General features: G+C 41.6%; 1 protein-coding gene across 1 annotated transcript in view; it reads left to right on the plus strand.

Moving 5' to 3' along the window:
• Positions 1-27,999, plus strand: part of erap2 (endoplasmic reticulum aminopeptidase 2) — a 74,933-nt gene that overhangs the window by 18,402 nt on the left and 28,532 nt on the right. The window contains exons 4-8 of the mRNA XM_072583424.1: positions 76-207; positions 23,007-23,127; positions 23,663-23,817; positions 26,905-27,018; positions 27,130-27,261. Coding sequence (XP_072439525.1) covers positions 76-207; positions 23,007-23,127; positions 23,663-23,817; positions 26,905-27,018; positions 27,130-27,261 — 654 coding nt within the window. The remainder of the gene's footprint in view (positions 1-75; positions 208-23,006; positions 23,128-23,662; positions 23,818-26,904; positions 27,019-27,129; positions 27,262-27,999) is intronic.

Below are 27,999 nucleotides of genomic sequence, written 5' to 3' on the forward strand. Positions count from 1 at the left end.
CAAAGCAGTAGAGATGACTGTATTTGAAATATATCATGGTATCTTTCCTGAAGCTGTTAATTATGTTTGTTATAGATTAAATCCTTCCCAGTAGGAGAAGTTTTTGAAGACCATTTTGATGTGAGTGTAAGGATGAGCACATATTTAGTTGCCTTTATTGTCTGTGACTTTACATCCGTCAGTGCAGTAACATCAACAGGCATCAAGGTGAGCTTTTTATTCATGTCGCAACTCTTTTCTATCTGAAAGATTCTGAATGTAACTTGCCCAGTTGCTGGGTACCTGGTTTGGAACAGCCAATTCCACACCAATGCTATCATTAAGGAACTCAAAATTTTTCTAAACATTAATCTAAATATTTGACAGGTTTGAAATATTAAATGGAATTATCTTTAGAAATCTAAAGTTAATGGCATTTTTCAATGTTTCTTACTGCTGTTTCTTTTTATGGGCATCATTTATGTCATGCCTGTTAATTTTGTCCACATGTTATCTTTCTCCTAATCAATTAAAAGAACAACTTGAAATTTAATGGAAATGGGGCAGTTTTGGTGGTTAAAGGTGGGGCTGAGTGCTTACTTGTGTGTCACTATTTTAACTGATCAAGTGTCTGTTCTGGGAGATAGGGACCACATCAATATTTAAATGTCAAAATCCAGAGTTACCATTTAGAACCTGACATGAAGTTGTAGCAGTGACAAACTACAGAGCTTACAGGAAGCAAAACCTGCTCTAGAAGTCACTTAGATACGTTTATTTTTAAAGATTGGTTTGTGCAGGAAGAACACAGGAATTATGCAGGAATTCTTCACTGAACCTCAAAGAAACCTTGGAGCTCCCCTAACTGTCTACATTCTTGCCTCAACAATGAATGCCTCCAAACTTCCTTCCTTAACACTACCTTATGTAGTATCAATAGTATTAATCATAATTTATAACCATTCCTTTGAGTACCTGGTGATGCACTCAAGCCTGTGATAGTCCATTTTAGAAAATAGTGATGAGGCCCAGGAATCAAATTGTTCTTAGCCTCATGCCAGCATGGTTAGGGACATTTCTTGGAGAAAGTGAGAACTGCAGATGCTGGGGATCAGAGCTTAAAAATGTGTTGCTGGAAAAGCGCAGGAGGTCAGGCAGCATCAAAGGAGAAGGAGAATCAACATTTCGGGCATAAGCTCTTCTTCAGGAATGGTAGGGCTTATGCCTGAAGGGCTTATGCCCGAAACGTCAATTCTCTTTTTCCTTTGATGCTGCCTGACCTGCGCTTTTCCAGCAACGCATTTTTAAGCTAGGGACATTTCTTGTCCACTACACTCCTGGCTGGGCTTAAAATGCAGCTTTAAGTTTTAAATATTTTATTCTTCCTTTCCAATTGCCCATGTTCTTTCCTTGTTGTGTTTAAATTTTGTACCTAAATTTTTCACCAGTCATATTACACAAAATCTTTCCTTCCAAGGATAACTATGAATGACCAATAAATTCTGTCTCTGCCAGCAAATCCCACATCTCCGCATGGATCCCATTGCAGCACAATATTTGTGAAGTACATCTGTTATTATGGTTCCCCGATCTTCTGATAATGAAATGTATTACATGGGGTATGAAAAAGTAATCACAAATGTATTCATAAACTTAGTGCATTTCCCCCTCAAGCAGCGTGATGTAACAATTCAGGTCTTTGAATCCTCAGAATAAGTGTGCTGTAGCATATAACTTATTGTAATTATTGCTCAGCCTCCCCAGAACTGCAATTATTTGAAATCACTGTGGCTATTTTTAACGAGAGAAGTTCTTGGAAATGACTGTATGGCTATTTCTGTTTATTCAAAAAGGCAGTTGGCAAGACTTCTGTGAACAAGCCAAGAGAATTAGTAATCCTTGAGGCTTGTGTTACAGAGTACTAATTGTCTATGTTCCATTACGGAGAGGTTAATTGAAAAATCTTGTCAGAAGTGTGTAACTTGCAATTGTACTGTGAAAGAATTTCTCTTGGAGTCAGTTATTTCCTGAGCAGATTATGACACACTAGTGAACATTCCAGACCCATCAGGAGGTATCTGGCTGACGTTGGCTTTGTAGAGCAATCTAGATGCTATATCACCAAACCTAGTGACATGATTGCAGTAACCATCATTTTGGGCTGTTTAATGTAATTTTAAAACAGTCACTAAACAAATATCTAGATGTGTATTAGCAATTGGTTTTTACTCTGTTCGTGACAGACTCCACTTCCTTTTAGTTCATTCATGGCATGTGGACATTACTGGTTAGGCCAGCATTTATTGCCCATTCCTAATTGCCCAGAGGGCAGTCAAGGGTCAACCACATTGCTGTGAGTCTGGAGTCACATGCAGGCCAGACTAGGTAAGGATAACAGATTTCTTTCCCTGAAGGACATTAGTGAACCAGATAGGTTCACCAGATTTTTCCTGACAATCAGTAATAGTCATCTTTGACCTCTTATTTCCAGAATTCAAATTCCAATATCTACCATGGCAGGATTCAAACACGGGTCCCTGAAATACTACCTGGGACTCTTGATTTATAGTCTAACAATAATGCCACTATGCCATCACATACCCCCAGACTGTGGCTAAATAGACCTCTTTTAATTTGAAAGGTTGAAGCATAAAATAAATCATGTAGATCTGATTAGATGTCAGGAGTTTTTTTTATCATATAGCGCTATCTGTGCTGAATAAAATACAAGCTCAGGTGGTAAATGCAGATTTTCTGTAACCGCTGTAAATGAGCTGCACAAGTTCTGAAGAAAGATCACTGGACCCAAATTGCTAACTTTGCTTTCTCTCCACAGTTGCTGGCAGACCTGCTGAGGTTTTTCCAGCAATTTCTGTTTTTGTTTCTGATTTCCAGCACCTGCAGTTCTTTCATTTTTTAGCACAGGTTCCATGCTTTTGATAACTGCATTTGTCTCTAAAATATAGCTGTTGGCCCTGTTCAGAACGATTATGTTTTACAGATTTATGTCCTTCAAATTGATGTATTTCTTGTCTTTGTGCCTTTCCAAACCATTTAAATGCTACTGATAGAGGATGCTTGGAGACATGATAATTAGTTTAAAACAGGTTAAATGAACCACCTTCTCCCATCTGTTCTTTCATGTATACATTTTTTTTCTCCTATTACTAGCCAATTAACTAGTGAATTCATTGAGTTATATACTTGCTGCAGGGCAATCTGTTTTTGTGCTAGTCCATCACCAAAGGTAGTACACTAATGGACTCTATGGAAAATGAGATTGGCATTGTTGCTAATCCATTGTTCACACAAGAGTGTTTGAGTCAGGAATAGCAGGTCAGGCTGGAGGTGGAACCACCACCTCTCGAAACAGGATCCAAGTGAGAATGGACATGTGCGATATCAGGGCCAGAGAGTTATGAAGTTCACCTTTGTTCACTATGACATGGGCCCAGTTCTGTTCAATGACCGTTCAATGCCCCAGCCCTCATTCCCTAAATATTCAAATTGTCCTCACTGTGCCCTCACATAATTCCAATACATCCTCCAAAGGACCTGGGTTCGATTCCACCTCTGGAGCGACTGTGTGTGTGTGTGTGGGAGTTTGCAGATTCCCCTTGTGTCTGTGTGGGTTCCTCCAGATGCTCCGGTTTCCTCCCACAGTTCAAAGATGTGCAGGGTAGCTGAACTGGCCATGCTAAATTGCCCATAGTGTCTAGGGATGTGTAGGTTAGGTACATTAGTCCAGGAAAATGTAAAGTAATAGGGCAGGGGAATGGGTCAGGGTGGAATACTGTTCGGAGAGTCGGTGTGGACTTGTTGGGCCAAAGGGACTGTTTCCACACTGTAGGGAATCTATGAATAGCTTTTCACCCCTGATCCACTACAGACCAAAATCACAAGCCCTACAATAACACTTTGAAATGCTTATAAAGCCATCAAAATAAACATTCATCCCAAATATCTTCTATTAGAAGCTCATTAATCTATCAGTTGACCTCCATTTTAAAATAAATTATTCCCCTTAAGTGCTTGAACATATCATGTGTCAAAATAAAGAATCAACTATTGAAAAGCAGTTCAAAAAATATAACTCTATTACAAAGTCATGATTCAAGCAAAGTTCATGGTCCTTTTGACATCTATGTAAACAAACATTGCTGAACTGAATCTACAAATAAGGTTTGGATTTCAGCAAAGCATTCAAAAGCTAATTCCACTGTGCAATTATATCAACAAAATGTTCAGAGTTAAATGCAATTGAACCATTGAAGCTGACTCTACAAATGGCTGGCCATCTGGTCAGATTTTCTAAATGCTCAACAGATGTCTGGAGTGTAAATCAGTGATTTTAAAAGAAACATAAGATTTAGAGGAATGATAATGTCACTGTTCTGGGAATCTGAAGCCCCAAGCTTTTGCTGTGGTGGCATCGGTTCAAATCCCATTATAGAAGAAGATAAAAGTTGAATTCAGTAAAATTTGGAATTTAAAAAGGAGCTAGGTTAGGGCAACCATGTAACCATTGTCCATTGTCTGAAAATCCCACCTGGTTCACTAATGCACAAGATCAGCAAGGCAACCTTTGTGTGGAGCGGCAGATACTAAACAAGTATTTTGCATCAGTATTTACTATGGAAGATATAGAATGTAGGGAAATAGATGGTGACATTTTAAAAGATGTCCATATTACAGAGGAGGAAGTGCTGGATGTCGTGAAATGCATAAAAGTGGATAAATCCCCAGGACCTGATCAGGTGTACTCTAGAACTCTGTGGGAAGCTAGGGAAGTGATTGCTGAGCCTCTTTTTGATATAATATATTTTTATTAAGAAAAAATAGATTTTTAAATATTACAAGTACAAAACAATGCAATTCAAAACAGTACAAAAATAGTACAAAACTAAACCCAAATAATAATTTAAAAAATCCCTAACCCACCCTCCTATACGAATGTATAAACATATATAGAGAAGTATAAAATTAAAAAAAACCTAAACTAGCAATTTAACTAACTAAATAAATACCTCACAACAAACAAATAAATAGTAATAACTCAGCCCAGCCAAACAAGACACTCATACATTCAAAGTTCCTCCTCCCTGGATATTGGACTCATGAAACACAATCGTTACGGCTATATAAAAGCCCTTGTTAGTGTGGCAGATAAATCTGTGTCCAGGTATTTCAAAAAGGGTTGCCATGTCTTGTAAAAATTCTCAGTTTTGTGGTGTACCATATTTGTGAGAAAATCCAGGGGAATATGCTCCATAACAATCTTCCGCCAACCCGACAGGCCTGGGGGGGTTTCTGATATCCAACCGAGCAAGATATTCTTCCTTGCACAGAATGTAAGAATATTGAAAAGTTTTGCCTGATGCGAGTCTGCAGGAAATATAATGGGTAGGCCCAAAAGGAGAGAAATCGGGTCCTTCTCCACCCCTACACCTAAAGTCCTCTCCACTGCACACACCACAGTGCTCCAATATGTTTTAAGCCTGTCACAAGACCAAAGACAATGGGTAAGAGTCCCCATACAGACCTTGCACTTGGGGCATGCTAAAGATACTCCTGGTTTAAATTTTGACAAACGGTCTGGGGCTAAGTGGACCCTGTGGAAAATCTTCAACTCTAAAGCATGGGTCCTATTGCAAATTGATATCTTCCTTGCATTCTCCCAAATATCCTCCCATGCCTCTGAAGAAACTTCAACACCCAGCTCTCTTTCCCACATCTTGCAGAGTCGATCAGACTCATCTGAGGTGGCACCCCCCCCAATTGGTGATATAGAGTACTGACAGAGAGTGTACTCTTAGTCCTCAGTACCCCTCTTTCTATGTCAGATTTGTAGGGATCAGTCAAAAGTGTGGTCCTTTTTTGAATAAAATCCCTAACTTGAAAAAAACGAAAGAGGTCTCTATTAGATAACTCGTACTTCCGTACTAACTGATCGAAGGACATCATTACATCTCCCTCAAATAAATCACCCATACAAGATATACCCTTAGCTGCCCAATGTTTAAATCCTGAATCTATCATACCTGGTTGAAAACTCGGCATACCCACTAAAGGTGTAAACAAAGATGTTTTGCCAATATTACCTTCCCTCTGCCGAATTGCCCTCCATGCTTTAACAGTATTGATGACTATTGGGTTATGGCAATATTCCCTAACTGTCATCACCTTGTCCAAAAACAGCAAACTGGTAAGGGGGCACCTTGCCTGGGAGACTTCGATATCTAGCCATATTGAAAGAGGGTCCCCACAAACCCAATCACTTACTTAGGTCAAAAGCGAGCTTAAGTGGTAATTTTTAATGTCAGGAAGATCCACTCCCGCCAATCTGTAAGGCAACTGCAGTTTGGCTAATTTAATGAGGGGCCAATTATAGTGCCAGATAAAGGAGCTGAACCAACTGTTCAGTCTCCTGAGTGTTTGTTTATTGAAAATCGGGGGAGCATCCGTATAGCGTATAGCAAACGAGGGAGAATATTCATCTTAATAAGCGCTATCTGACCCAACCATGAGACTGGAAGTGCCTCCCATCTTTGGAGATCTTGTTTAATTTTTTCAAATAATTGAGTAAAATTGGCTTTGAACAGCCAATCCAGAACTGGAGTAATGAATATGCCCAAATACACAAAACCCCCCTGTGACCACCTAAATGGGAATCTATAGTCACTCTCAAGAGCCAACTCTTTCGTAAGACCACCCATAGGTATAGCCTCTGATTTAGCAAAATTAATCTTATACCCTGAAAAAGTGCCAAATGCGTGAATGCATTGTATCAGGCAAGGCACTGAAACTGCTGGATTTGTCAAGAAAATTAGAACATCATCTGCATACAGTGAGATCTTATGTAATTTTGACCCCACTTCTGGAGCTGATATACTGAGATCCCCACAAATGGCCTCTGCCAACGGTTCAATCACCAGCGTAAAAGGTAATGGTGAAAGGGGACAGCCCTGCCGGCTGCCCCTAGAAATATTAAAATTGCTTGATCGTATCCCGTTGGTAATGACCGCAGTGAGAGGTACACTGTAGAGAACCTTTACCCATCTGATGAAAACTTCGCCCAGACCAAACCCGTCTAGAGAATAGAAAAGGTACGGCCACTCAACTCAGTCAAATGCCTTCTCTGCATCTAAAGAAATCACCAATCCCTGTATTGACTGCTGTTGGCATGCTTGAATTACGTTAAGCAGCCTCCTAACATTATTGGAGGATCTGCGACCCTTTATGAAGCCCGTCTGATGTGCTTTAATAGTAGACGGTAACACAGCCTTAACGCAAGAGCCTTAGAAAGGATCTTAAAGTTCACATTTAAGAGCGAGATGGGCCTGTATTAAGCACAGTCTTCCGGATCCTTTGCTTTTTTAAGGATAAGTGAAATATTGTATGAAGCACAGTCTTCCAGATCCTTCTCTTTTTTAAGGATAAGTGAAATAAATATTGGCCTCTGTCAGAGATGGAGGGAGACAAACATGACTGTATGAATCATTAAACGTATTCAGCATCGGGCCTGACAGTATACTTATAAATTCCTTGTAGAATTCTCTGGGAAGTCCATCAGGACCGGGTGCCTTTCCACTCTGAAGCTGCCTCACAGCTTCCTGCACTCCTTGCTCTGATAATGGGGCATTGAGAAAGGACTGTTGTTTGGGAGTCACACCCAGGAGCTTCAGATCTCTAAAAAAGAATTCCATTTTGGCCTGCCCCTCCTCACAATTCTCAGACTGATATAATTTAGAGTAGAATCGCTGGAATGCCACATTAATCTTTTTAGAATCACATGTTAGGTTCCCAGACTCTTCCCTAATCGCTGTAATGGTTTGTGGGGCACTTCTCTTTCTGGCAAGGTATGCTAAGTATTTGCCTGGCTTGTCACCATGCTCGTATAACCTTTGCTTTGCAAAAGCCAGCTCCTTCTTTGCCGACTGCATGAGCACAAAATTTAGTGCAGACCGCTGTAGTTTGACCAACGAGGGTCTGTCAAAATAGGCCTTCTTGGCTGCCTTCAACCGTGCTTCAAGGAGATGTTGCTGCTCACCTTTCTGCCGCTTTCTACTTGTGGAATATGAAATAACTAACCCTCTGGCATAAGCTTTGGCAGTTTCCCAGAGAACAGATGAGCTATCAACCGAGCCTATGTTGATGTCTAGGAATGCCCAAAATTCCCTCGAGAAATACTCCACAAACTTGCTGTCCATTAGAATAAAGGGGTCCATTCGCCAGTATCTTGAATCCACTGTAACATCCTTAATTTTAACCATGAGGTACACTGGAGCATGATCAGAGATGGCAATATTACCAATCGTACAGGATGCCACCAGATCCAGGGTTACCGCAGAGGTCAGAAAAAAATCAATCCTCGTGTGACATCTATGCGGATTGGAGAAAAACGTGAAATCCCTACCTGTATGGTGGAGACACCTCCAGACGTCCACCAATCCTAATTCCCCACACAAACCCAATAACTGTTGTGCAGAGGGTATCGAGGGACCTTTAGGCAACCTGTCTACTGTGGGGTCCATGAGGCAGTTAAAATCTCCCCCTATGAGCCGAGACTTGAGACTTATCAGTTTAGAAAAAGCATCTACCAAGAATTTAAGAGGATGAGCTGGGGACAATAAACAGTTAAAATGCCATATTCTTCCCCATTTATCAAGGCTTTAAGAATTACAAACCTCCCGTATGTGTCTTTAACACATTCCAATAATTTAAATGAGAGATTTTTCCTAACCAATATAGCCACTCCCCTACTTCTGGTATTAAATGATGAAAAATAAACTCGGTCAAAACCACTCTGCTGTAATTTCAGATGCTCCTTGTTATCCAAATGTGTCTCCTGTAACAAAGCAATATCCACCTTCTCCTTTCTATGACTCAAGAGTACCTTCTTCCTCTTAATTAGTGAGTGATTTCCCTTGATATTCCAGGTACGCCATTTAATCAAATCATTAGCCATAATCTTCTGCAATTACATTTAAATTCCAGAGAGGAGGAACCCGAACCACAAATTGCTGAGCCTTAGTGTCGCATGATCCACCAAATATAAAAACTACATAAACTAAAACCACTACATTTAACAAACATACAAAATTATTAAAAATAAAAAACAACAAAAACCAGAAAACAAACCAACATATAAAGCGCCAATAGCGCTGAGTAGGGGAACTCACCCCCTGCCCAGAGGGGGCAACTACCCGTTCCGAACTGCCCATAAATAGGCATCTAACCCTCTCAACCACCTTCACGTCTCCCAGCTAGAGCCGCATCGTAAGCACAGGCTAAAAAGAATAAACACCCCATAGAATATCAATATGAATAAAAAAAAAATTCTTTTATAAAAAAAAGGGGAAATAAATACCCCACCCATCCTTTGGTATGTACTAACTTAGAAATTTAAAATGTACATCTTAACCACCGCCAGACATAGTTTGAACCAAATTATTATTAATAGAGGTAAAAAAAAGAGGAAAAACAAAGCTCCAACTGGATTTCCTCCATTTCTTTTACAGAATGATAAACACATACCCAAGCAATGATATTTATACATACTACAATTGTTTAACTTAGGTTAGTTTATCCACAAAGTCTCTTGCCTTCTCCGATGTGTCAAAGAGATGCATGGATCCATCTAAGGCGATCCGAAGCACTGCCGGATATCTCAGGGAGTACTGAATCTCAAGCTCCTTCAATCTTCTCTTGACACCATCATACAATTTTCGTTTCTGGATCACCGCCGCTGAAAAGTCCTGAAAAAACATGATCTTAGACCCCTCGTAAATTAGGGCCTTTGGATCCTTCCCCTGGAGTCTGGAAGCCTCCATGACTCTTTCCTTATCCCGGTAATGATGGAATCGCACCAGGAAAAGATATTGACCCAGACCGGACCTCCGTGCTGCAACCCGGTGAGCCCTCTCTATCTTCAATCCTCTTATGCCAGTCTCCAAGTCAAGGAATTTCGGAAGCCAATCTTCAACAAATTCCGCAGGCCGCTCACCCTCCTTACCCTCAGGCAGACCAATGATCCGAATGTTTTTTCTCCTGCCCCTATTTTCAAGATAAGACCATAAGACATAGGAGTGAAAGTAAGGCCATTCAGCCCATCGAGTTCACTCCGCCATTCAATCATGGCTGATGGGCATTTCAATTCCACTTACCCGCATTCTCCCCGTAGCCCTTAATTCCTTGTGACATCAAGAATTTATCAATCTCTGCCTTGAAGACATTTAGCGTCCCGGCCTCCACTGCACTCCGTGGCAATGAATTCCACAAGCCCACCACTCTCTGGCTGAAGAAATGTCTCTGCATTTCTGTTCTGAATTTACCCCCTCTAATTCTAAGGCTGTGTCCATGGGTTCTAGTCTCCTCGCCTAACAGAAACAATTTCCTAGCGTCCACCCTTTCCAAGCCATGTATTATCTTGTAAGTTTCTGTTAGATCTCCCCTTAATCTTCTAAACTCCAATGAATACAATCCAGGATCCTCAGCCGTTCCTCGTATGTTAGACCTACCATTCCAGGGATCATTCTTGTGAATCTCCGCTGGACACGCTCCAGTGCCAGTATGTCCTTCCTGAGGTGTGGGGACCAAAACTGGACACAGTACTCCAAATGGGGCCTAACCAGAGCTTTATAAAGTCTCAGTAGCACAACAGTGCTTTTATATTCCAACCCTCTTGAGATAAATGACAACATTGCATTCGCTTTCTTAATCATGGACTCAACCTGCATGTTTACCTTTAGAGAATCCTCGACTAGCATTCCCAGATCCCTTTGTACTTTGGCTTTATGAATTTTCTCACCGTTTAGAAAGTAGTCCATGCTTGTATTCTTTTACCAAAGTGCAAGACCTTGCATTTGCTTACATTGAATTCCGTCAGCCATTTCCTGGACCACTCTCCCAAACTGCCTAGATCCTTCTGCAGTCTCCCTACTTCCTCAGTACTACCTGCCTGTCCACCTAACTTCGTATCATCAGCAAACTTTGCTAGAATGCCCCCAGTCCCTTCATCCAGATCATTAATATATGACGTGAATAGCTGCGGCCCCAACACTGAACCCTGCGGGACACCGCTCGTCACCGGCTGCCATTCCGAAAAAGAACCTTTTATCCCAACTCTCTGCCTTCTGTCAGACAGCCAATCCTCAATCCGTACCAGTAGCTCACCTCGAACACCATGGGCCCTCAACTTGCTCAGCAGCCTTCCGTGTGGAACCTTATCAAAGGCCTTTTGGAAATCTAGATAGACCACATCCACTGGGTTTCCCTGGTCTAACCTACTTGTCACCTCTTCAAAGAATTCTAACAGGTTTGTCAGGCACGACCTCCCCTTACTAAATCCATGTTGACTTGTTCTAATCCGACCCTGCTCTTCCAAGAATTTAGAAACCTCATCCTTAATGATGGATTGTAGAATTTTACCAACAACCGAGGTTAGGCTAATTGGCCTATAATTTTCCATTTTTTGTCTTGATCCTTTCTTGTACAAGGGGGTTACAACAGCGATCTTCCAATCATCCGGGACTTTCCCTGACTCCAGTGACTTTTGAAAGATCTCAACCAATGCCTCAGCTATTTCCTCAGCCACCTCCCTCAGAACTCTAGGATGTAACCCATTGGGGCCAGGAGATTTATTAATTTTAAGACCTTTTAGCTTTTCTAGCATTTTCTCTTTGTAATGGCAACCATACTCAACTCAGCCCCCTGACTCCCTTTAATTGTTGGGATATTACTCATGTCTTCCACTGTGAAGACTGACGCAAAGTACTTATTAATTTCTCCAGCTATTTTCTTATCTCCCATCACTAGCCTTCCAGCATCAGTTTGAAGTGGCCCAGTGTCTACTTTTGCGTGTCGTTTGTTTATTATGTATTGAAAGAAATGTTTACTATTGTTTCTAATATTACTGGCTAGCCTACCTTCATATTTGATCCTCTCCTTCCTTATTTCTCTCTTTGTTATCCTCTGTTTGTTTTTGTAGCCTTCCTAATCTTCTGATTTCCCAGTGCTCTTGGCCACTTTATAGGATCTCTCTTTTTCTTTAATACACTTCCTGACTTCCTTTGTCAGCCATGGCTGTCTAATCCTTCCCTGGGTAATCTTTCTTTTCTTGGGGATGAACCTCTGTACAGTGCCCTCAATTATACCCACAAACCCCTGCTATTTTTGCTCTACTGTCTTCCCTGCTAAGCTCTGCTTCCAGTCTATTTTCATCAGTTCCTCTCTCATGCCCTCAAAATTACCTTTATTTAACTGTAACACCATTACATCTGATTTTGCCTTCTCTCTTTCAAACTGCAAACTGAACTCTACCATTTTATGATCGCTGCTTCCTAAGTGTTCCCTTACTTTAAGATTTTTTATAAAGTCTGGTTCATTACATAGCACTAGGTCCAGAATAGCCTGCTCTCTTGTGGACTCCATGACAAGCTGTTCCAAAAAGCCATCCTGAAAGCCATCCTTTCTTTGGATCCACTGGCAACATTATTTACCCAGTCCACCTGCATATTGAAGTCTCCCATGATCACCGTGACCTTGCCTTTCTGACATGCCTTCTCTATTTCCCGGTACATGTTGCGCCCCTTGTCCTGACCACTGTTAGGAGGTCTGTACATAACTCCCATTATGGTTTTTTTGCCTCTGTGGTTCCTCAATTCCACCCACACAAACTCCACATTACCCGACGCTATGTCATTCAGTGCCATAGATTTAATTTTGTTCTTAACTAACAAGGCAACCCCGCCCCCTCTGCCCGCCTCCCTGTCTTTTCGATAAGTTGAAAATCCTTGGATGTTTAACTGCCAGTCCTGTCCCCCTGCAACCACATCATAATCATTCACGATGATCTGTGCCATTAGTTCATCTGCTTTGTTGCGAATGCTACGAGCCTTCAGGTAAAGTGCCTTAATGCTAACTTTCTTATCATTAGAGATATTGGAAGTCATAAGATGTCCTAAATTATCCTTCCTTTTTGCTGCATTCCCAGTCTGCCTCAAGTTTAAATCCGCCTGCACACATGCTATCCTGCTGCTTATCTTTCCATTTAACTCCATACTCCCTGTCGTTTTCACTTTCCCTTCCCCCCAACTCAGAAGTTTAAAGTCCTACTGACCACCCTACTTATCCTCTTCACTAGAACATTGGTACCTGATCGGTTCAGGTGGAGACTGTCCCAACGGTACAGATCCCCCAGGTTCCAAAACTGATGCCAATGCCCCATGAAGTGGAATCCCTCTTTCCCACACCAATCCCTTAGCCATGTGTTTACTTCCCTAATTTTCTTATCCCTATGCCAATTGGCACGTGGCTCGGGTAGTAATCCGGAGATTATGACCCTTGAGGACCTATACTTCAATTTCCTTCCTAGTGCTTGAAAAGTACAGCAGGTCAGGCAGCATCCAAGGAGCAGGAGAATCGACATTTCGGGCATAAACCCTTCTTCAGGAATGAGGCTGGTGTGCCAAGCGGGCACCACACTTTTCAACTCTGGTCTCCAGCATCTGCAGTCCTCACTTTCTCCTAGGTGATCTTAATCTACTGCGAATCCTCTTGCAAGGATGCCTACCTTGAAGAAGCTCTCCTCCTCCCTCTACAAGGATCTCAGTGAGTCCCTCTCTCACTGCACCCCCCAGGTCATCTAACCCTCCAACCAGATGGGATGAATGTAGATTTCTCCAGCTTCCTCATTTCCCCTCCCCCACCTTATCTCAGTCCCATCCCCCGGATTCAGCACTGCCCTCTTGACCTGCAATCTTTTTCCCGACCGCTCCGCCCCCACCCCCTCTCCGGCCTATCACCCTCACCCTCACCTCCTTCCACCTATCAGATTCCCAGCACCCTCCCCCAATTCCCCCCCCCCACCCTTCCTTTTATCTCTGCCCGCTTAGCACACCAGCCTCATTCCTGAAGAAGGGCTTATGCCCGAAACGTCGATTCTCCTGCTCCTCCGATGCTGCCTGACCTGCTGCGTTTTTCTAGCACCACACTTTTCAACTCTGGTCTCCAGCATCTGCAGTCCTCACTTTCTCTTAATTAGGGATAGTCGACGTGGCTTTGTGCATGGGAAATCATGTCTCACAAACTTGATGTGAGTTTTTTGAAGAAGTAACAAAGAGGATTGATGAGGGTAGACAGGTAGATGTGATCTATATGTACTTCAGTAAGGCATTCGACAAAGTTCCCCATGGGAAACTGGTGAGCAAGGTTAGATCTCATGGAATACAGGGACATCTCGCCATTTGGATACAAAATTGGCTGAAAGGTAGAAGACAGAGGATGGTGGTGGAGGCCTGTGACCAGTAGAGTGCCACAAGGATCGGTGCTGGGTCCACTACTTTTCATCATTTATATAAACGGATGTGAGCATAAGAGGTACAGTTAGTAAGTTTGCTAATGACACCAAAATTGGAGGTGTAGTGGACAGTAAAGAAGGTTACCTCAGATTACAGCAGGATCTTGATCAGATGGGCTGAGAAGTGGCAGATGGAATTTAATTTAAATAAATGTGAGGTGCTGCATTTTGGCAAAGCAAATCTTAGCAGGACACTTAATGATAAGGTCCTAGGGAGTGTTGCTGACCAAAGAGACCTTGGTATGCAGGTTCATAGCTCCTTGAAATTGGAGTCGCAAGTAGATAGGATAGTGAAGAAGGCTTTTGGTAAGCTTTCTTTTATTGGTCAGAGTATTGAGTACAGGAGTTGGGAGATCATGTTGCGGCTGTACAGGATATTGCTTAGGCCACTATTGGAATATTGCGTGCAATTCTGGTCTCCTTCCTATTGGAAAGATGTTGTGAAACTTGAAAGGGTTCAGAAAATATTTACAAGGGTGTTGTCAGGGTTGGAGGATTTGATCTATAGGGAGAGGGGTATTTTTCCAGGAGTGTCAGAGGCTGAGGGGTGACCTTATAGAGGTTTATAAAAACATGAGGGGCATGGATAGGATAAATAGACAAAGTCTTTTCCCTGGAGTGGGGGAGTTCAGAACTAGAGGGCATAAGTTTATGGTGAGAGGGAAAAGATACAAAAGATACTAAGGGGCAACTTTTTCAATCAGAGGGTGGTACATGTATGGAATGAGCTGCTAGAGGAAGTGGTGGAGGCTGTACATTTAAAAGTCATCAGGATGGGCATATGAATAGGAAGGGTTTGGCGGGATGTGGGCCAGCTGCTGGCAGATGGGACTAGATTGAATTAGGATATCTGGTCAGCAAGGACGAGTTGGATTGAAGGGTCTGTTTCCGTGCTGTATATCTCCACGACTCTATGACTCTAATGCTTTTTAGTGAAAGAAATCTGCCATCCATTCCTGGTCTGATCTACATATGATACTTAACTGTCCTATGAAATTGTCTACAAACCAGTTACTTTAAGGGCAGTTCAGGAGGGCAACAAATACTAGGCTTGCCAGCAAGACCCATATTCTATAAGGAAAAAAAAGGGGACACTTTAATGTCTAATTTTCAATACTGCTGTTTGCATAAGCTTCTTTTATCCACTAGCCAAGGTATGCTAATGCATCTGAACATGAACATAGTGCTGGTTAATTTAGTAGCCAATTACCTTTTAAGAACAGTGACCTGTGATCAATCATAATTTAATCATGTGTTTCGTGTAATCATATGGCATTTGAAATTGGCAACAACTTAGAAATGTAGTTATCAAAAAGCTGTCAACTCCACAAAAGGTTTCCCCCTAAGGTTTAGGAACTGACTATCCTGATGTATTTCAGGAGGTTTCAGGATCTCCTCCTTCTTGCTGGAAATGTTATTCCCAGGTAAATTTAAAATTGAGGCAACCATTTTAAAGGTTGAACTCTGTGTCACTGAGTGTACTTCAGTATGCGACACCTCACAGTTCCTGTCAGGGCCAAAATGGTAACTGGCAGGAATCAGCTTGGAAATCTCAATTTGTTGTTTCTTACCTGCATTTTCATTCCTGGAGAGCATTTGATCATAGGAACAAGAGTAAATCATTCAGCTAGTCAAGCCTACTCTACAATTCATCACGATCATGGCTGATCAAACATTTCAGTGTATTTGACAAAGAACAAAGAAAATTACAGCACAGGAACAAGTCCTTTGGCCCTCTAAGATGTGCCAATCCAGATCCTCTGTTAAAACCTATGACCTATTTTCCAAGGATCTGCATCCCTCTGCTCCTTGCCCATTCATGTCTGTCCAGATACATCTTAAATGACGCTATGGTGCCCGCCTCTACCACCTCTGCTGGCAATGCATTGCAGATACCCATCTCACTCTGCGTAAATAACCTTTCACGCATATTTTCCTTAAATGTTTCCACTCTCACCTTGAACTCATGACCCCTAGTAATTGAATCCCCCACTCTGGGGAAAAACACTTCTTGCTATCCACCTTGTCTATACCTCTCATGATTTTATAGACCTCAATCAGGTTTCCTCTCAACCTCCGTCTTTCTAATTAAAATGATCCTAATCTACTCAACCCCTCCTCATAAATCGTGCCCTCCATATCAGATAACATCCTGGTGAACCACCTCTGCACCCTCTCCAAAGCATCCACATCCTTCTGGTAATGTGGCAAACAGAACTGGACGCAGTATTCCAAATGTCGCTGAACCAAAGTCCTATAAAAGTGTAACATGACCTGCCAGCTTTTGTACTGACTACCCCAAATGATGAAGGAAAGCATGCCGTATGTTTTCTTGACCACTGTATTGATCTGCGTTGCGACCTTCAGGGTACAATGGACCTGAACACCCAGATCTCTCTGTATATCAATTTTCCCCAGGGCTTTTCCATTTACTGCATAGTTCACTCAAGAATTGGATCTTCCAAAATGCATCACCACGCGTTTGCCTGGATTAAACTCCATCTGCCATTTCTCCACCCAACTCTCCAATCTATCTATATTCTGCTCCATTTTCAGAAACTCCCTTTCACTACTATTCTCTGTCTCCTGTTGCCTAGCCAGTTCTCTATCCATCTAGCTAGTTCCCCATGTGACTTCACTTTCTCCATCAGCCTACTTTGGGGAACCTTATCAAACGCCTTCCTGAAGTCCATGTATATGACATCTACAGCCCTTCCCTCATAAATTAATTTTGTCACTTCCTCAAAGAATTCTATTAAGTTGGTAAGACATGACCTTCCCTGCACAAAATCATGCTACCTATCATTGATAAGACCATTTTCTTCCAAATGTAAATAGATTCTATCTCTCAGTATCTTCTCCAGCAGCTTCCCTACCACTGATATCAGGCTCACTGGTCTATAATTAGCTGGATTACTAACCCTTCTTAAACAAAGGGACAACATTAGCAGTTCTTCGGGACCTCACCTGTATTCAAGGATGCTGCAAAGATCGCTGTTAAGGTCCCAGCTATTTGCTCTCCCGCTTCCCTCAGTAACCTGGGATAGATCCCATCCTGACCTGGGAACTTGACTATTTAATGCCTTTTAGAATACGCAACTCCATCCTCATGCCTACTTGACCTAGAGTAATCAAACATCTATCTCTAACCTCAACATCCGTCATGGCCCTCTCCTCGGTGACTACAAAGTACTGATTAAGAATTTCACTCATTTTCTCTGACTTCACATATAACTTTCCTCCTTTGAACTTGAGTGGGGCAACTCTTTCTCTAGTTACCCTCTTTCTCCTTATATATGAATTAAAGGCTTTAGGATTTTCCTTAACCCTGTTTGCTAAAGATATCCCATGACCCCTTTTAGCCTTCTTAATTCCTTGTTTCAGATTGGTCCTACTTTCCGAATATTCTGCCAAAGCTTCATCTGTTTTCAGTCACCTAGACTTTATGTATGCTTCCTTTTTCCTCTTAGCTTTTCTCACTATTTCACCTGTTATCCATGGTTCCCTAATCTTGCTATTTCTAACCCTCATTTTCACAGGGACATGTCTGTCCTGTACTCTAATCAACCTCTGTTTAAAAGTCTCCCACATATCAAGTGTGGATTTACCCTCAAACAGCTGCTCCCAATCCACATTCCCCAGCTCCAGCCAAATTTTGGTCGAGTTGGCCTTCCCCCAGTTTAGAACTCTTCCTTTTGGACCATGCTTGTCTTTGTCAATGAGTGTTCTAAAACTTAGGAATTGTGATGACTATACCCAAAGGAATCCCTAACTGAAATTTCAGCCACCTGGCCAGGTTCATTCCTCAACACCAGATCTAGTATAGCCCTTTTCCGAGTTGGACCATTTACATACTGCACTACCAAACCCTCCTGGATGGTCAAAATAACTTCTACTTCATCTAAACCTTTAGCACTAAGTGAATTCCAGTCAGTGTTGGGAAAATTAAAATCTCTCATCACCACCACCCTATTATTCCTACATCTTTCCATAATCTGTTTACATTTTTGTACCTCTATATCACACTCACTATTGGGAGGCCTGTAGTACAATCCCAACATTGTTACCGGACCCTTCCTATTTTTGAGCTCTGCCCATATTGCCTCACTGCTCGAGTCCTCCCTAGTGCCCTCCTTCAGCACATCTGTGATATCCTCTCTAACCAGTAATGCAAGTCCTCCACCCCTTTCACCTCCCTCTCTATCCCACTTGAAACATCTATATTTTCAGATATTTATTTGCTAATCTTGCCCTTCCCTCAACCAAGTCTCAGTAATAGCAATAACATCATACACCCAAGTACTAATCGAAGCCCTAAGTTCATCTGCTTTACCTACTACTCTTCTTGCATTAAAACAAATGCACTTCAGACCACCTGTCACTTTGCGTTCATTATCTGCTCCCTGCCTCCTCTTCCACTTAGTAACGCTGACTTCATTATCTAGTTCATTACAGGCTTTAGTTACTGCTTCCTTACTGTTCACTAGCCTCCTCATTTGGTTCCCATCCCCCTGCTACATTAGTTTAAACTCTCCCCAACCGTGTTAGCAAAAGCAACCCCTATGACATTGGTTCCAGTCCTGACCAGGTGTAGACTGTCCAATTTGTAATAGTCCAAACCTCCCCCAGAACTGGTCCCAATACCCAAAAATCTGAAAGCCTCCCTCCTGAAACATCTCTAAAGCCACTCATTGATCCTGCCTATTCTTTAATTTCTACTCTGACTAGCATGTGGCACTGGGAGCAATCCTGAGTTTACTACCTCAGAGGTCCTACTTTTTAACTTGACTCCTAACTCCCTAAATTCTGCTTATAGGACCTCATCCCATTTATTATCAATATCATTAGTGCCTATATGCATCACGACAGCTGGCTGTTCACCCTCCCGCTTCAGAATGTCCTGCAGCCGATCTGAGACCTCCCTGACCCATGCACCTGGGAGGCAACATACCATTCAGGAGTCTCGTTTTGACCACAGAGCCACCTAAATACTCCCCTTACAATTGAATCCCCTATGATTATAGCTTTTCCACTCTTTTTCCCACCCTCTGTACTGCAGTGCCAGCCACAGTGCCATGAACCTGGCTACTGCTGCCTTCCCCTGGTGAGCCCATCTCCCCCAAGAGTATCCAAAATGGTATACCTGTTTTGGAGGAAGATGAGTGCAGGAGACACCTGCACTGCCTTCCAGCTCTTTCTCTGCCATTTGGTCACCCATTCCCTTTCTCTCTCAGCAATCCTAAACTGCGGTGTGACCAATTCACTAAATGTGCTATCCATGACCTTCTCAGAACCGCAGATGCTCCAAAGTGAGTCCATCCACAGCTCCAAAGCTGCCATGCCGTTGAACAAGAGCTGCAGCTGGACACACTTCCTGTACGTGAAGGGGCCAGAGATATTAGCGACGTCCCTGAGCTCCCACATTGAGCCACTGCCCAAATATATTGGTTCATTCTCCTTCCCAGAGCACAATTCAATCACTCCCACTCAGCTCCTCACTCTCACTGCTGCTGTAAATTAGAGGCCACTGATTCCACGAGATAAGTATTTCAATGGGAAAAATACTTTCCTGGCACATTATCTATGTAATCGTTTATGCCATTGACAGTCAAAAAAATGTATCAACCTCTAATTTAAATATATTCAAAGACTGTGCTTCCACAATTCTCCGGGATACAGAATTCCAAAGATTCACCATTCTCTGAGTAAAATATTTCCCTTCATCTTCATCCTAAATGGCAATTCCCTTATTTTTAAGTTCTGCCCCCTGTTTCTAGACTCCAGATGCTTGGGGAGACATCTTCCCTGCAAATATCCTGTCTATCCATTTAATCCATTTTGTATGGTTCAATGACATCATTTATCATTCTTTGAAACTCTTTGAATACAGGCTCAGTTTGGCCAATTTCCCATGTCAGGAGGGGAATTCGGCCCCAAACTAGGCCTAGGATTGGTATGAAGCGGGTGTTTAGGACTCTGTAATGGTGGATGGCAGGCAAGCTCTCAAGCGATGCAGCAATCATATTGACATGAGCATTTGAGCTGTGCACATAAAACATAGATAAGCTATTTCAATATACAGCTAAGGACACATGCTTTTTGGGGATGGCATTAGCAAATTTTATTTGTAACTGACCACAGTCTGCACCTTGCATTCTCCAGTCAGTCTACTTTGGTGCTAGGCCACCAAACCAACATTCTTTGAAGACACTGCTGAAGACTGACACCATAAGACCACAAGACATAGGAGAAGAGATAGGCCATTCGGCCCATTGGGTCTGCTCCATCATGCAACCATGTCTGACCACGTTTCTCAACCCTATTCTTCTGCCATCTCCCTATAACCTTTTATCCCCTTAGGAAACAAGGATAATATCTATCTCTGCCATAAATACAATGCCATGGCTTCCAAGTCCTGAGCGGCAATGAGTTCCACAGATTCACCACTCACTAGCTGAATAAATTCCTCCTTAGCTCAGTTCCAAAGGGTCATACTTTCCCACTGAAGCTGCTCAGGCCCTAGTCTCTCCTACTAGTGGAAACATCTTCCCCTCATCTACAGTAACCAGGTTACTCAGTATTTTGTAAGATTCAATGAGAACCCATTCATCCTTCAAAATGCTGAGAACAAACCCAGAATCCTCAACCACTTCTCAAATGGCAAGCCCTTCATCGCAGGATAATCTTTGTAAACCTTTTCTGGATGCCTTCCAATGCCAGCACAGCCTTCCTTAGATATGGAGTCCCAAGCTGCTTATAATATTCCAAATGCTGTCTAGCCAGAGCCTTATACAGTCTCAGCAGGATATCTCTTCGCTTGTATTCTAGCCCTCTTCAAATAAATGCTAACATTGCATTTGCCTTTCTAACTGCCAACTAACCTGCATGTTAACCTTAAGAGAATCCTGAACTAGGACTCCCATGTTCATAGTTGGCCTTACTCAATTGTAAAAACTAATACGAGCTTCTCCCTCTGAGACTGCATGGTAAATTCTGTCATATTATGGTCACTGCCACAAGGGGAATCTATCACGTTAATCTCGGTAATCAATTCTGTCTCATTACATATCACCAAATCCAGAATTGTTTTTACCACAAGCTGCTCCCAAAAACCATCTTGTAGACATTCCACAAATTCCTTTTTTTGAGATGTGCTACCAATCTGATATTCCCACGAATCAACCACCACTTGCTTCAGCTGTGATAACTATGAACCACAATGGGGTCCACCAACTTCCACACCATGCAGTTACACACATTGCCTGGCCTGGTATCTCTATTTTAATTATTTTTTTCTTACTTTGATATTTGAAAGTTTCTCACTGGTCTTAGTTTGCACCCTGTAAATATTTTACTTATTTACCTTCAATCTAAAAGTAACCTCTCATAGGTAGTCAAATTAGTTACTATCACCAACCAGTGAACATACAGTTTACACAGTGATGTACCTGTTTTGTGCTGGGCCCCTGACCCTGGGCTTGTTATCCTGTTTGATAGAAGGTGGTGTCGATGGTAGCCATGATGTGGAGGTGCCGGTATTGGACTGGGGTGGACAAAGTTAAAAATCAGGGCTTTTGCTCAAAACGTTGATTTTCCAGCTCCTCGGATGCTGTCTGACCTGCTGTGCTTTTCCAGCACCACTCTGATCTAAACTCTGGTTTCCAGCATCTGCAGTCCTCACTTTTGCAAAGTCAAAAATCACACAACACCAGCTTATAGTCCAACAGGTTTATTTGGTATACTTCCAAATAAACTTTTTGGACTATAACCTGTTGCTATGTGATTTTTAACTCTGTTTAATAGAAACCTTGTAAACCAAGAGCCAAAAAAAAGCAAAAAATCATCACTTCCACTCTGCTCCAAATTCTCATGCTGCCTCTCAATCACCAAACTACATACTCACTCAGGCTGTGTCAAACTCTGGATATGGTCTCTCCTTCCCGATAGTGTGAAACTTACTGAATTCTAAGTTCCTCCAGTCCAGCTGTTGGATACTTCAGCACTTGCACTACATCTGAATTGGAGTGGAATCCACATTCTAGTTCAGGATCACAAACAAAAGTCTTTGCCACTTCTGTAAATTGAAGATCACTGACTAGGGCGGCACTGCTGCTTTACACCAAGTTTGAATCCACCTTAGGGCAATTGTTTGTGAAGGAGTTTGCACATTCTCCACATGCTTGGGTTTCCTCCAGGTGCTGGGTTTCCTCCCACAGTCCAAAGACATGCAGGTTGGGTGAATCAGCCATGCTAAATTGTCTATAGTGGTCCAGGGGTGTGCAGGTTGGGTGGATCAGCCATGCTAAATTGCCTATAGTGGTCCAGGGGTGTGCAGGTTGGGTGGATCAGCCATGGGAATGCAGGATTACAGGGATAGGGTGGGGTGGGGATGGGGATGGGTCAGGATGAAGTGCTCTTTGGAGGAGCAATATAAACTCAATGGGCCAAATGGCCTGCTTCATACTGTAGAAATTCGAAGATTCTATGACTTGAAACTCACTGGAATTTGGAAATCTCACACCTTAATACCAAAATTGTGAATTACCAGAAGTCTGTTATCCTTCAAATATAACTAAACACATTCCGAAGACATCTACAGTCTGACATATAATTGTTTCCTGAGTTTGCAAACACATAACTTTAATGTGTGAATATTGTATTCTGACAGGTGTCGATATATGCTGCCCCAGATAAGTGGAGTCAGACACATTATGCACTGGAGGCTGCCGTGAAACTCTTGGAGTTTTATGAACATTACTTCAATATCTACTACCCACTTCCAAAGCAGGGTAAATCAAACATTGGGTTTCAGTATAGATATGAAGTAAAATATATTATACAATAAGGTCAAGTTGTAAAGTGTGGGAAAATTGATTTGAAAAGGACTGAGAGAAATGGGGGGGTACTAATCTCATAGGAGTAGAGTGGGTAGAGAGAGAGAGAGACTGTGAAAGAAGAGGTGAAGAATAGAGATTATGGGGGAGGGGAATTGGACAGGCTGAAAATCTAGCAGGTGATAGGTGTGGAGTGGATATCTTTTGGTTTCTGATCCCTTCACTGAACACACTCTGAAGTACTTAATTGTCTGTTAAGTGCTTTGGGACTTCCTAAAAATCAGGCAAAATATGACCAAACAGCAAATTCTTTACTTCAGTGAATTAGTTCAGTGAGCAATGTTTTGAATTAAGTGATGCCAAAATAAATGTAAATTGTTGAATCTAAATTCTCTTTCAGGTCTTATATTGTGACATTGTAATTGTTACTGATACGATAAATGATTGAGAAAGCACATTAAGAAGTAATACAATGAGAATTTTTTTTTAGATTTAGTTGCAATTCCAGACTTTCAGTCAGGAGCCATGGAGAACTGGGGTTTAACGACTTACAGGGAAACATCTCTACTCTATCACCCTGAAACATCCTCTGCATCAGATAAACTGTGGATTACCATGGTGATAGGTCATGAACTGGCTCACCAGGTACTGTCTGCCTCTTATAATTTACATTTTACTTTGGCCTGTATCCAGATTCATGAGTCTCTTGCATGTTAGTTGACTTTATACTCCTAATTGACCAAGTCCTGTGCCTAGTGCATAATGGTTGATAAAAGTCATTGTGTAAATGGAACTACTGCTCCATTATAAATATTAATTGTCTGTTAATCAAAATCAACAACAGGCTCATGTGAAAGACTATTGGTTTAGACCACAGCTTTACTATCCACTGGTTCAGGTTTCATCCACTATTTTGGCATTAAACATGTAGAACGTGTTCCAGGAAGGTACTTACAAAAGTGATAAACTGGTTTCATGTAAAAAGTTCAGATTTGACACCATCTTTGTTGTGTTATTAAATGTACTTTATTTGTGGTCATAGCTTTCTTGATAGCATTTGTACCTCTGACCCAGATATTTGAGTTCAATTCCCACACTAGTACTTGAACACACAAATCTAGGCTTGCATTCCAGTGCAATTCTGATTGAATGCTGAACTTCAGGCATATTATCTTTTCAGTTGAGATGTCAATCTGAGGCCTTGTCTGCCCTGTCAGGTAAAGGTCCCATGGCATTATTTTAAAGGAGAGTAGGCAAGCTTTCCCCATTGTCTGGGCTTCTGTTGATGTCCAGGCCTTACCACAATGTATTATTTGGTATTATCACCTAGCACTTTGTGGAAACTTTCACAGTGCAAAATATATTTTCCACATTGCAAAAGTTACTTCACTTCAGAAGTATTTCATGAGCTTTTATGTGACCTATCCTTATTAAAGTTATCATATGCTTTCAAGTTTTTCTTTATATCTTACAGTCTGAATATTTTAAGCATTTTTAAGATCATTCTCCTCTAATTTATTTTTATATATCTGTTGTAATATGAGATCATTCCCAGTCTCCTGAAAGTACTAGATTTGTAGAATCTCTTTACATTTACGAGCTAAATGAATGGTAAAGTCACTATTTTCTAACCAGACAATAGGGTTGCTCTCCTATTAGTGAGAGACAACTAGTGTTGGCAGTCACTGTGTGTTCTGTTGGATCTATTTCTCCAAGGCCACCCAATGCAGCCAAGTACTTGCATGTTGGAGCTACCACACTACTGAGAACATAGACAGATCACTCCATCTTTTACTCTAGCCTACTGAAGGTCCCTGACATGTCTGCGTGATGTCCCTCTGCCTCTCCCTGCAGTTTAACCTGGTCACATACAGCTGAGACCAGAGGCACGACTTCTATAAAGGGCTGAGAGGGAGCCAGTCTCCAGCAGGACCCAAGTGTCAGAGTTGTCTGGTGTTTCTCCCTCTGCCAACTGTGGGCATCTGTCAATGACAAGGAAAAGCACTGGAGAGGAAGGGTCAGTACTTTGAGAGGTGAATGGAAGCTCTTGAGTGCACATAATACATGCAATGCTAAATCTTGCAAGCTATGACACTTTGCGAGGTATCTGTGCATTGGCAGAGTTGGATTGAGGAGGAGGATGCAGCAGCACTGACCTGGATTATGATCTTGGACCACACTGGATGAGTCCGATGAGAGAGCCTACTAGTTGGATAACCCAGGAAAAGGATCTGCCTTCTACTTGTGACCCCACCCAGCATCACCAGGAGGGCAGCATTGGAGAACCTGGGAGCTAGTTTGGAATTCTTAAGGGGATTCTTTAGGATTCTAGGGGCAGGCACCACAGGGCAAGCTCAGGTTTGCAGTGAGTGAAGTGCTGTCCAACTGGCATTTAGGCATGGCACCAGAACCTTCAATCATTGAAGGTCCCATCAGTGACAAGAACTTTCAGCTTGCTCAAACATAATGCATCAAATGATTTATGCTACATCTCACTTGTGTAGGTGATGAGCTGAGAAGCATGTGATTGCAGAAAATAACATATTCCATGCATTAAAGGATATGAAGACACCCATTGCACTTAGTTTCATACTTTCCTTTAAAAATGTAACATTTAGGCATATGGCCCCAGCAATAACTCTGACTTGGGAAGAGAGGAGGGGAAACATTCCCAGAAGTAAGGATTTTTACTGAATTTTAAACAGTCAAACTGTTGTTGAAATATTTTCAACAATTTTCATGCTTAATGGTCACATGTAGTAGTAGGCTGCTTCTGTGTAGGGTACAAAAACAGTCAGGAAGTAAATTAGTTAGTTTTCGATAAGGAGGTCAAATAGAACTTGGAACCTTTGGGGTTTGAACTGGTGGGAGGGACTGGGGAGACATCAGGATCTTCAAGATTTGGGTCACAAGGTTGTGGAGAGAATTGAGTATTTAGGTTTGGGTTTGTGGGGTTGGGAAGTGATTTTGCTTTTAAGTTTTGAAAGAGGTTGAGGGTCTGTGGGGTTTGAATTGGTGGGGCTGGAAGTTGGAGAGAAATCAGCATCTTTAGGGTTAAGCTTATAAGGGAGAGGGGGGAGGTGAACAGGAGAGTTCAGTTGCTTGCTGGAGAAACATTCCTGCTCCCTGGTCCACAAGCAGTGCAATAAAATCAGTTAGATGATAGATTGTGAGCTTCATGCCTCCTTCCATCTGCTGGGTTTCCCAAATGCTTAGGAATCCTGGCATTCAGCTGCTAAAAATAAAGAAAGAATTAAAATGGAGACCAGTAGCCTCCTTAAAATATTCAGTTACCAGAGTGGATTGGTCACGAGCTCCTGCCATCAATCCAACTAACTTCCTTAAAAACACGTAGAAGGAATGGGATCAGGTTTCTCAGTTGTTGTTTAATAAAGATGCAGCATATTTAAAGTTGCCCAGCTATAGAATATAGATTCAGTGGTCCCTGTTTGAATCAAAATGTGATGACATTTCTGTGAGCCCTTCACTTTAAGGAAACCATTTTTAAATTAGAGCCTGTATTTGATTATGCCATAACCATTATCAGATGGGTATATAGTCCTTTAAAAAGACATTGTATTTCACTTCTGAAACTAGAAAAGGGATGGTAGAAATATTAGTGAATATCTATCTTTCCAGTGGAGATTTTCAGGAAATCATTTCAATAATTATTGAATTCAAAATGACAAAAAAGTTCATTGGATCCCTAATGAATATCATGTTTTTCTTTAGTGGTTTGGTAACTTGGTAACCATGGAGTGGTGGAATGACATCTGGCTGAATGAAGGATTTGCCAGGTACATGGAATTTGTCTCTGTCGATTCCACTTATCCAGAGCTGCAAGTTGTGAGTAAACATTTCTAGCTCTTGGTTTGTGAGTAAATCTTTCTCACTATTGGTGACTTCATTGCAGGATATATAACTCTGTTTAATTCTTTTAATGCTTCCTCTTTACAGGATGATTATTTTTTGAACACATGTTTTGGAGCAATGGGAAGAGATTCAATGAATTCATCACGCCCCATATCCACACCTGCAGAAAATCCAACTCAGATAAAGGAAATGTTTGATACTGTCTCTTATGATAAGGTATTTGTGGCACTTACTTGTCTGTGACATTAGACAACACATTCTTTGAAACAATGTTGGCTTATTGCTGTTCTTTGTTAACATTATGAATTGTTGATGGTGAAGTTAACATTCTCACAGACATTGTTGGATAGATGTGCACTAAATCCTACATATGGTACAATTGCAACATTTAAGAGGCATTTGGATGGGTATATGAATAGGAAGGGTTTTGGAGGGATATGGGCCGGGTGCTGGCAGGTGGGACTAGATTGGGTTGGGATATCTGGTCAGCATGGTCGGGTTGGACCGAAGGGTCTGCTTCCATGCTGTACATCTCTATGACTCTATGACTCTAATATCACATCAAAAATGTTCATATGTAATTTTTATTTATTAAGAGTATCAGATCAATATTTTCCTTCTCATCATTCTAAAATGAACACATTGGAAAAGAATGACCAAGTTATCATTTATGTCTTAAACTTTATAAGATACTTGAATTAGGTCACCTTTATCTTACATGCTCAAGTAATAATTGCAGCTAAAGCAAATCATTCACAGCAGAATCACAGTACAGCACTGAGTAGATTAATTCATTGCAATGTCCAGAGTACGCAAGGATGAAGTTCAATACAAAGTTGCATAATTTAACTGACTTGATTTAATGATACAGTAGAATGCTTAACTATCCACCATCAGTCATTAGCACCTAAATAAGGAACACTTGTAATTTGAATTTTTCATTAATAATTAAGA

The sequence above is a fragment of the Chiloscyllium punctatum genome, chromosome 2 (assembly GCF_047496795.1).
Source record: "Chiloscyllium punctatum isolate Juve2018m chromosome 2, sChiPun1.3, whole genome shotgun sequence".
NCBI lineage: Eukaryota > Metazoa > Chordata > Chondrichthyes > Orectolobiformes > Hemiscylliidae > Chiloscyllium > Chiloscyllium punctatum.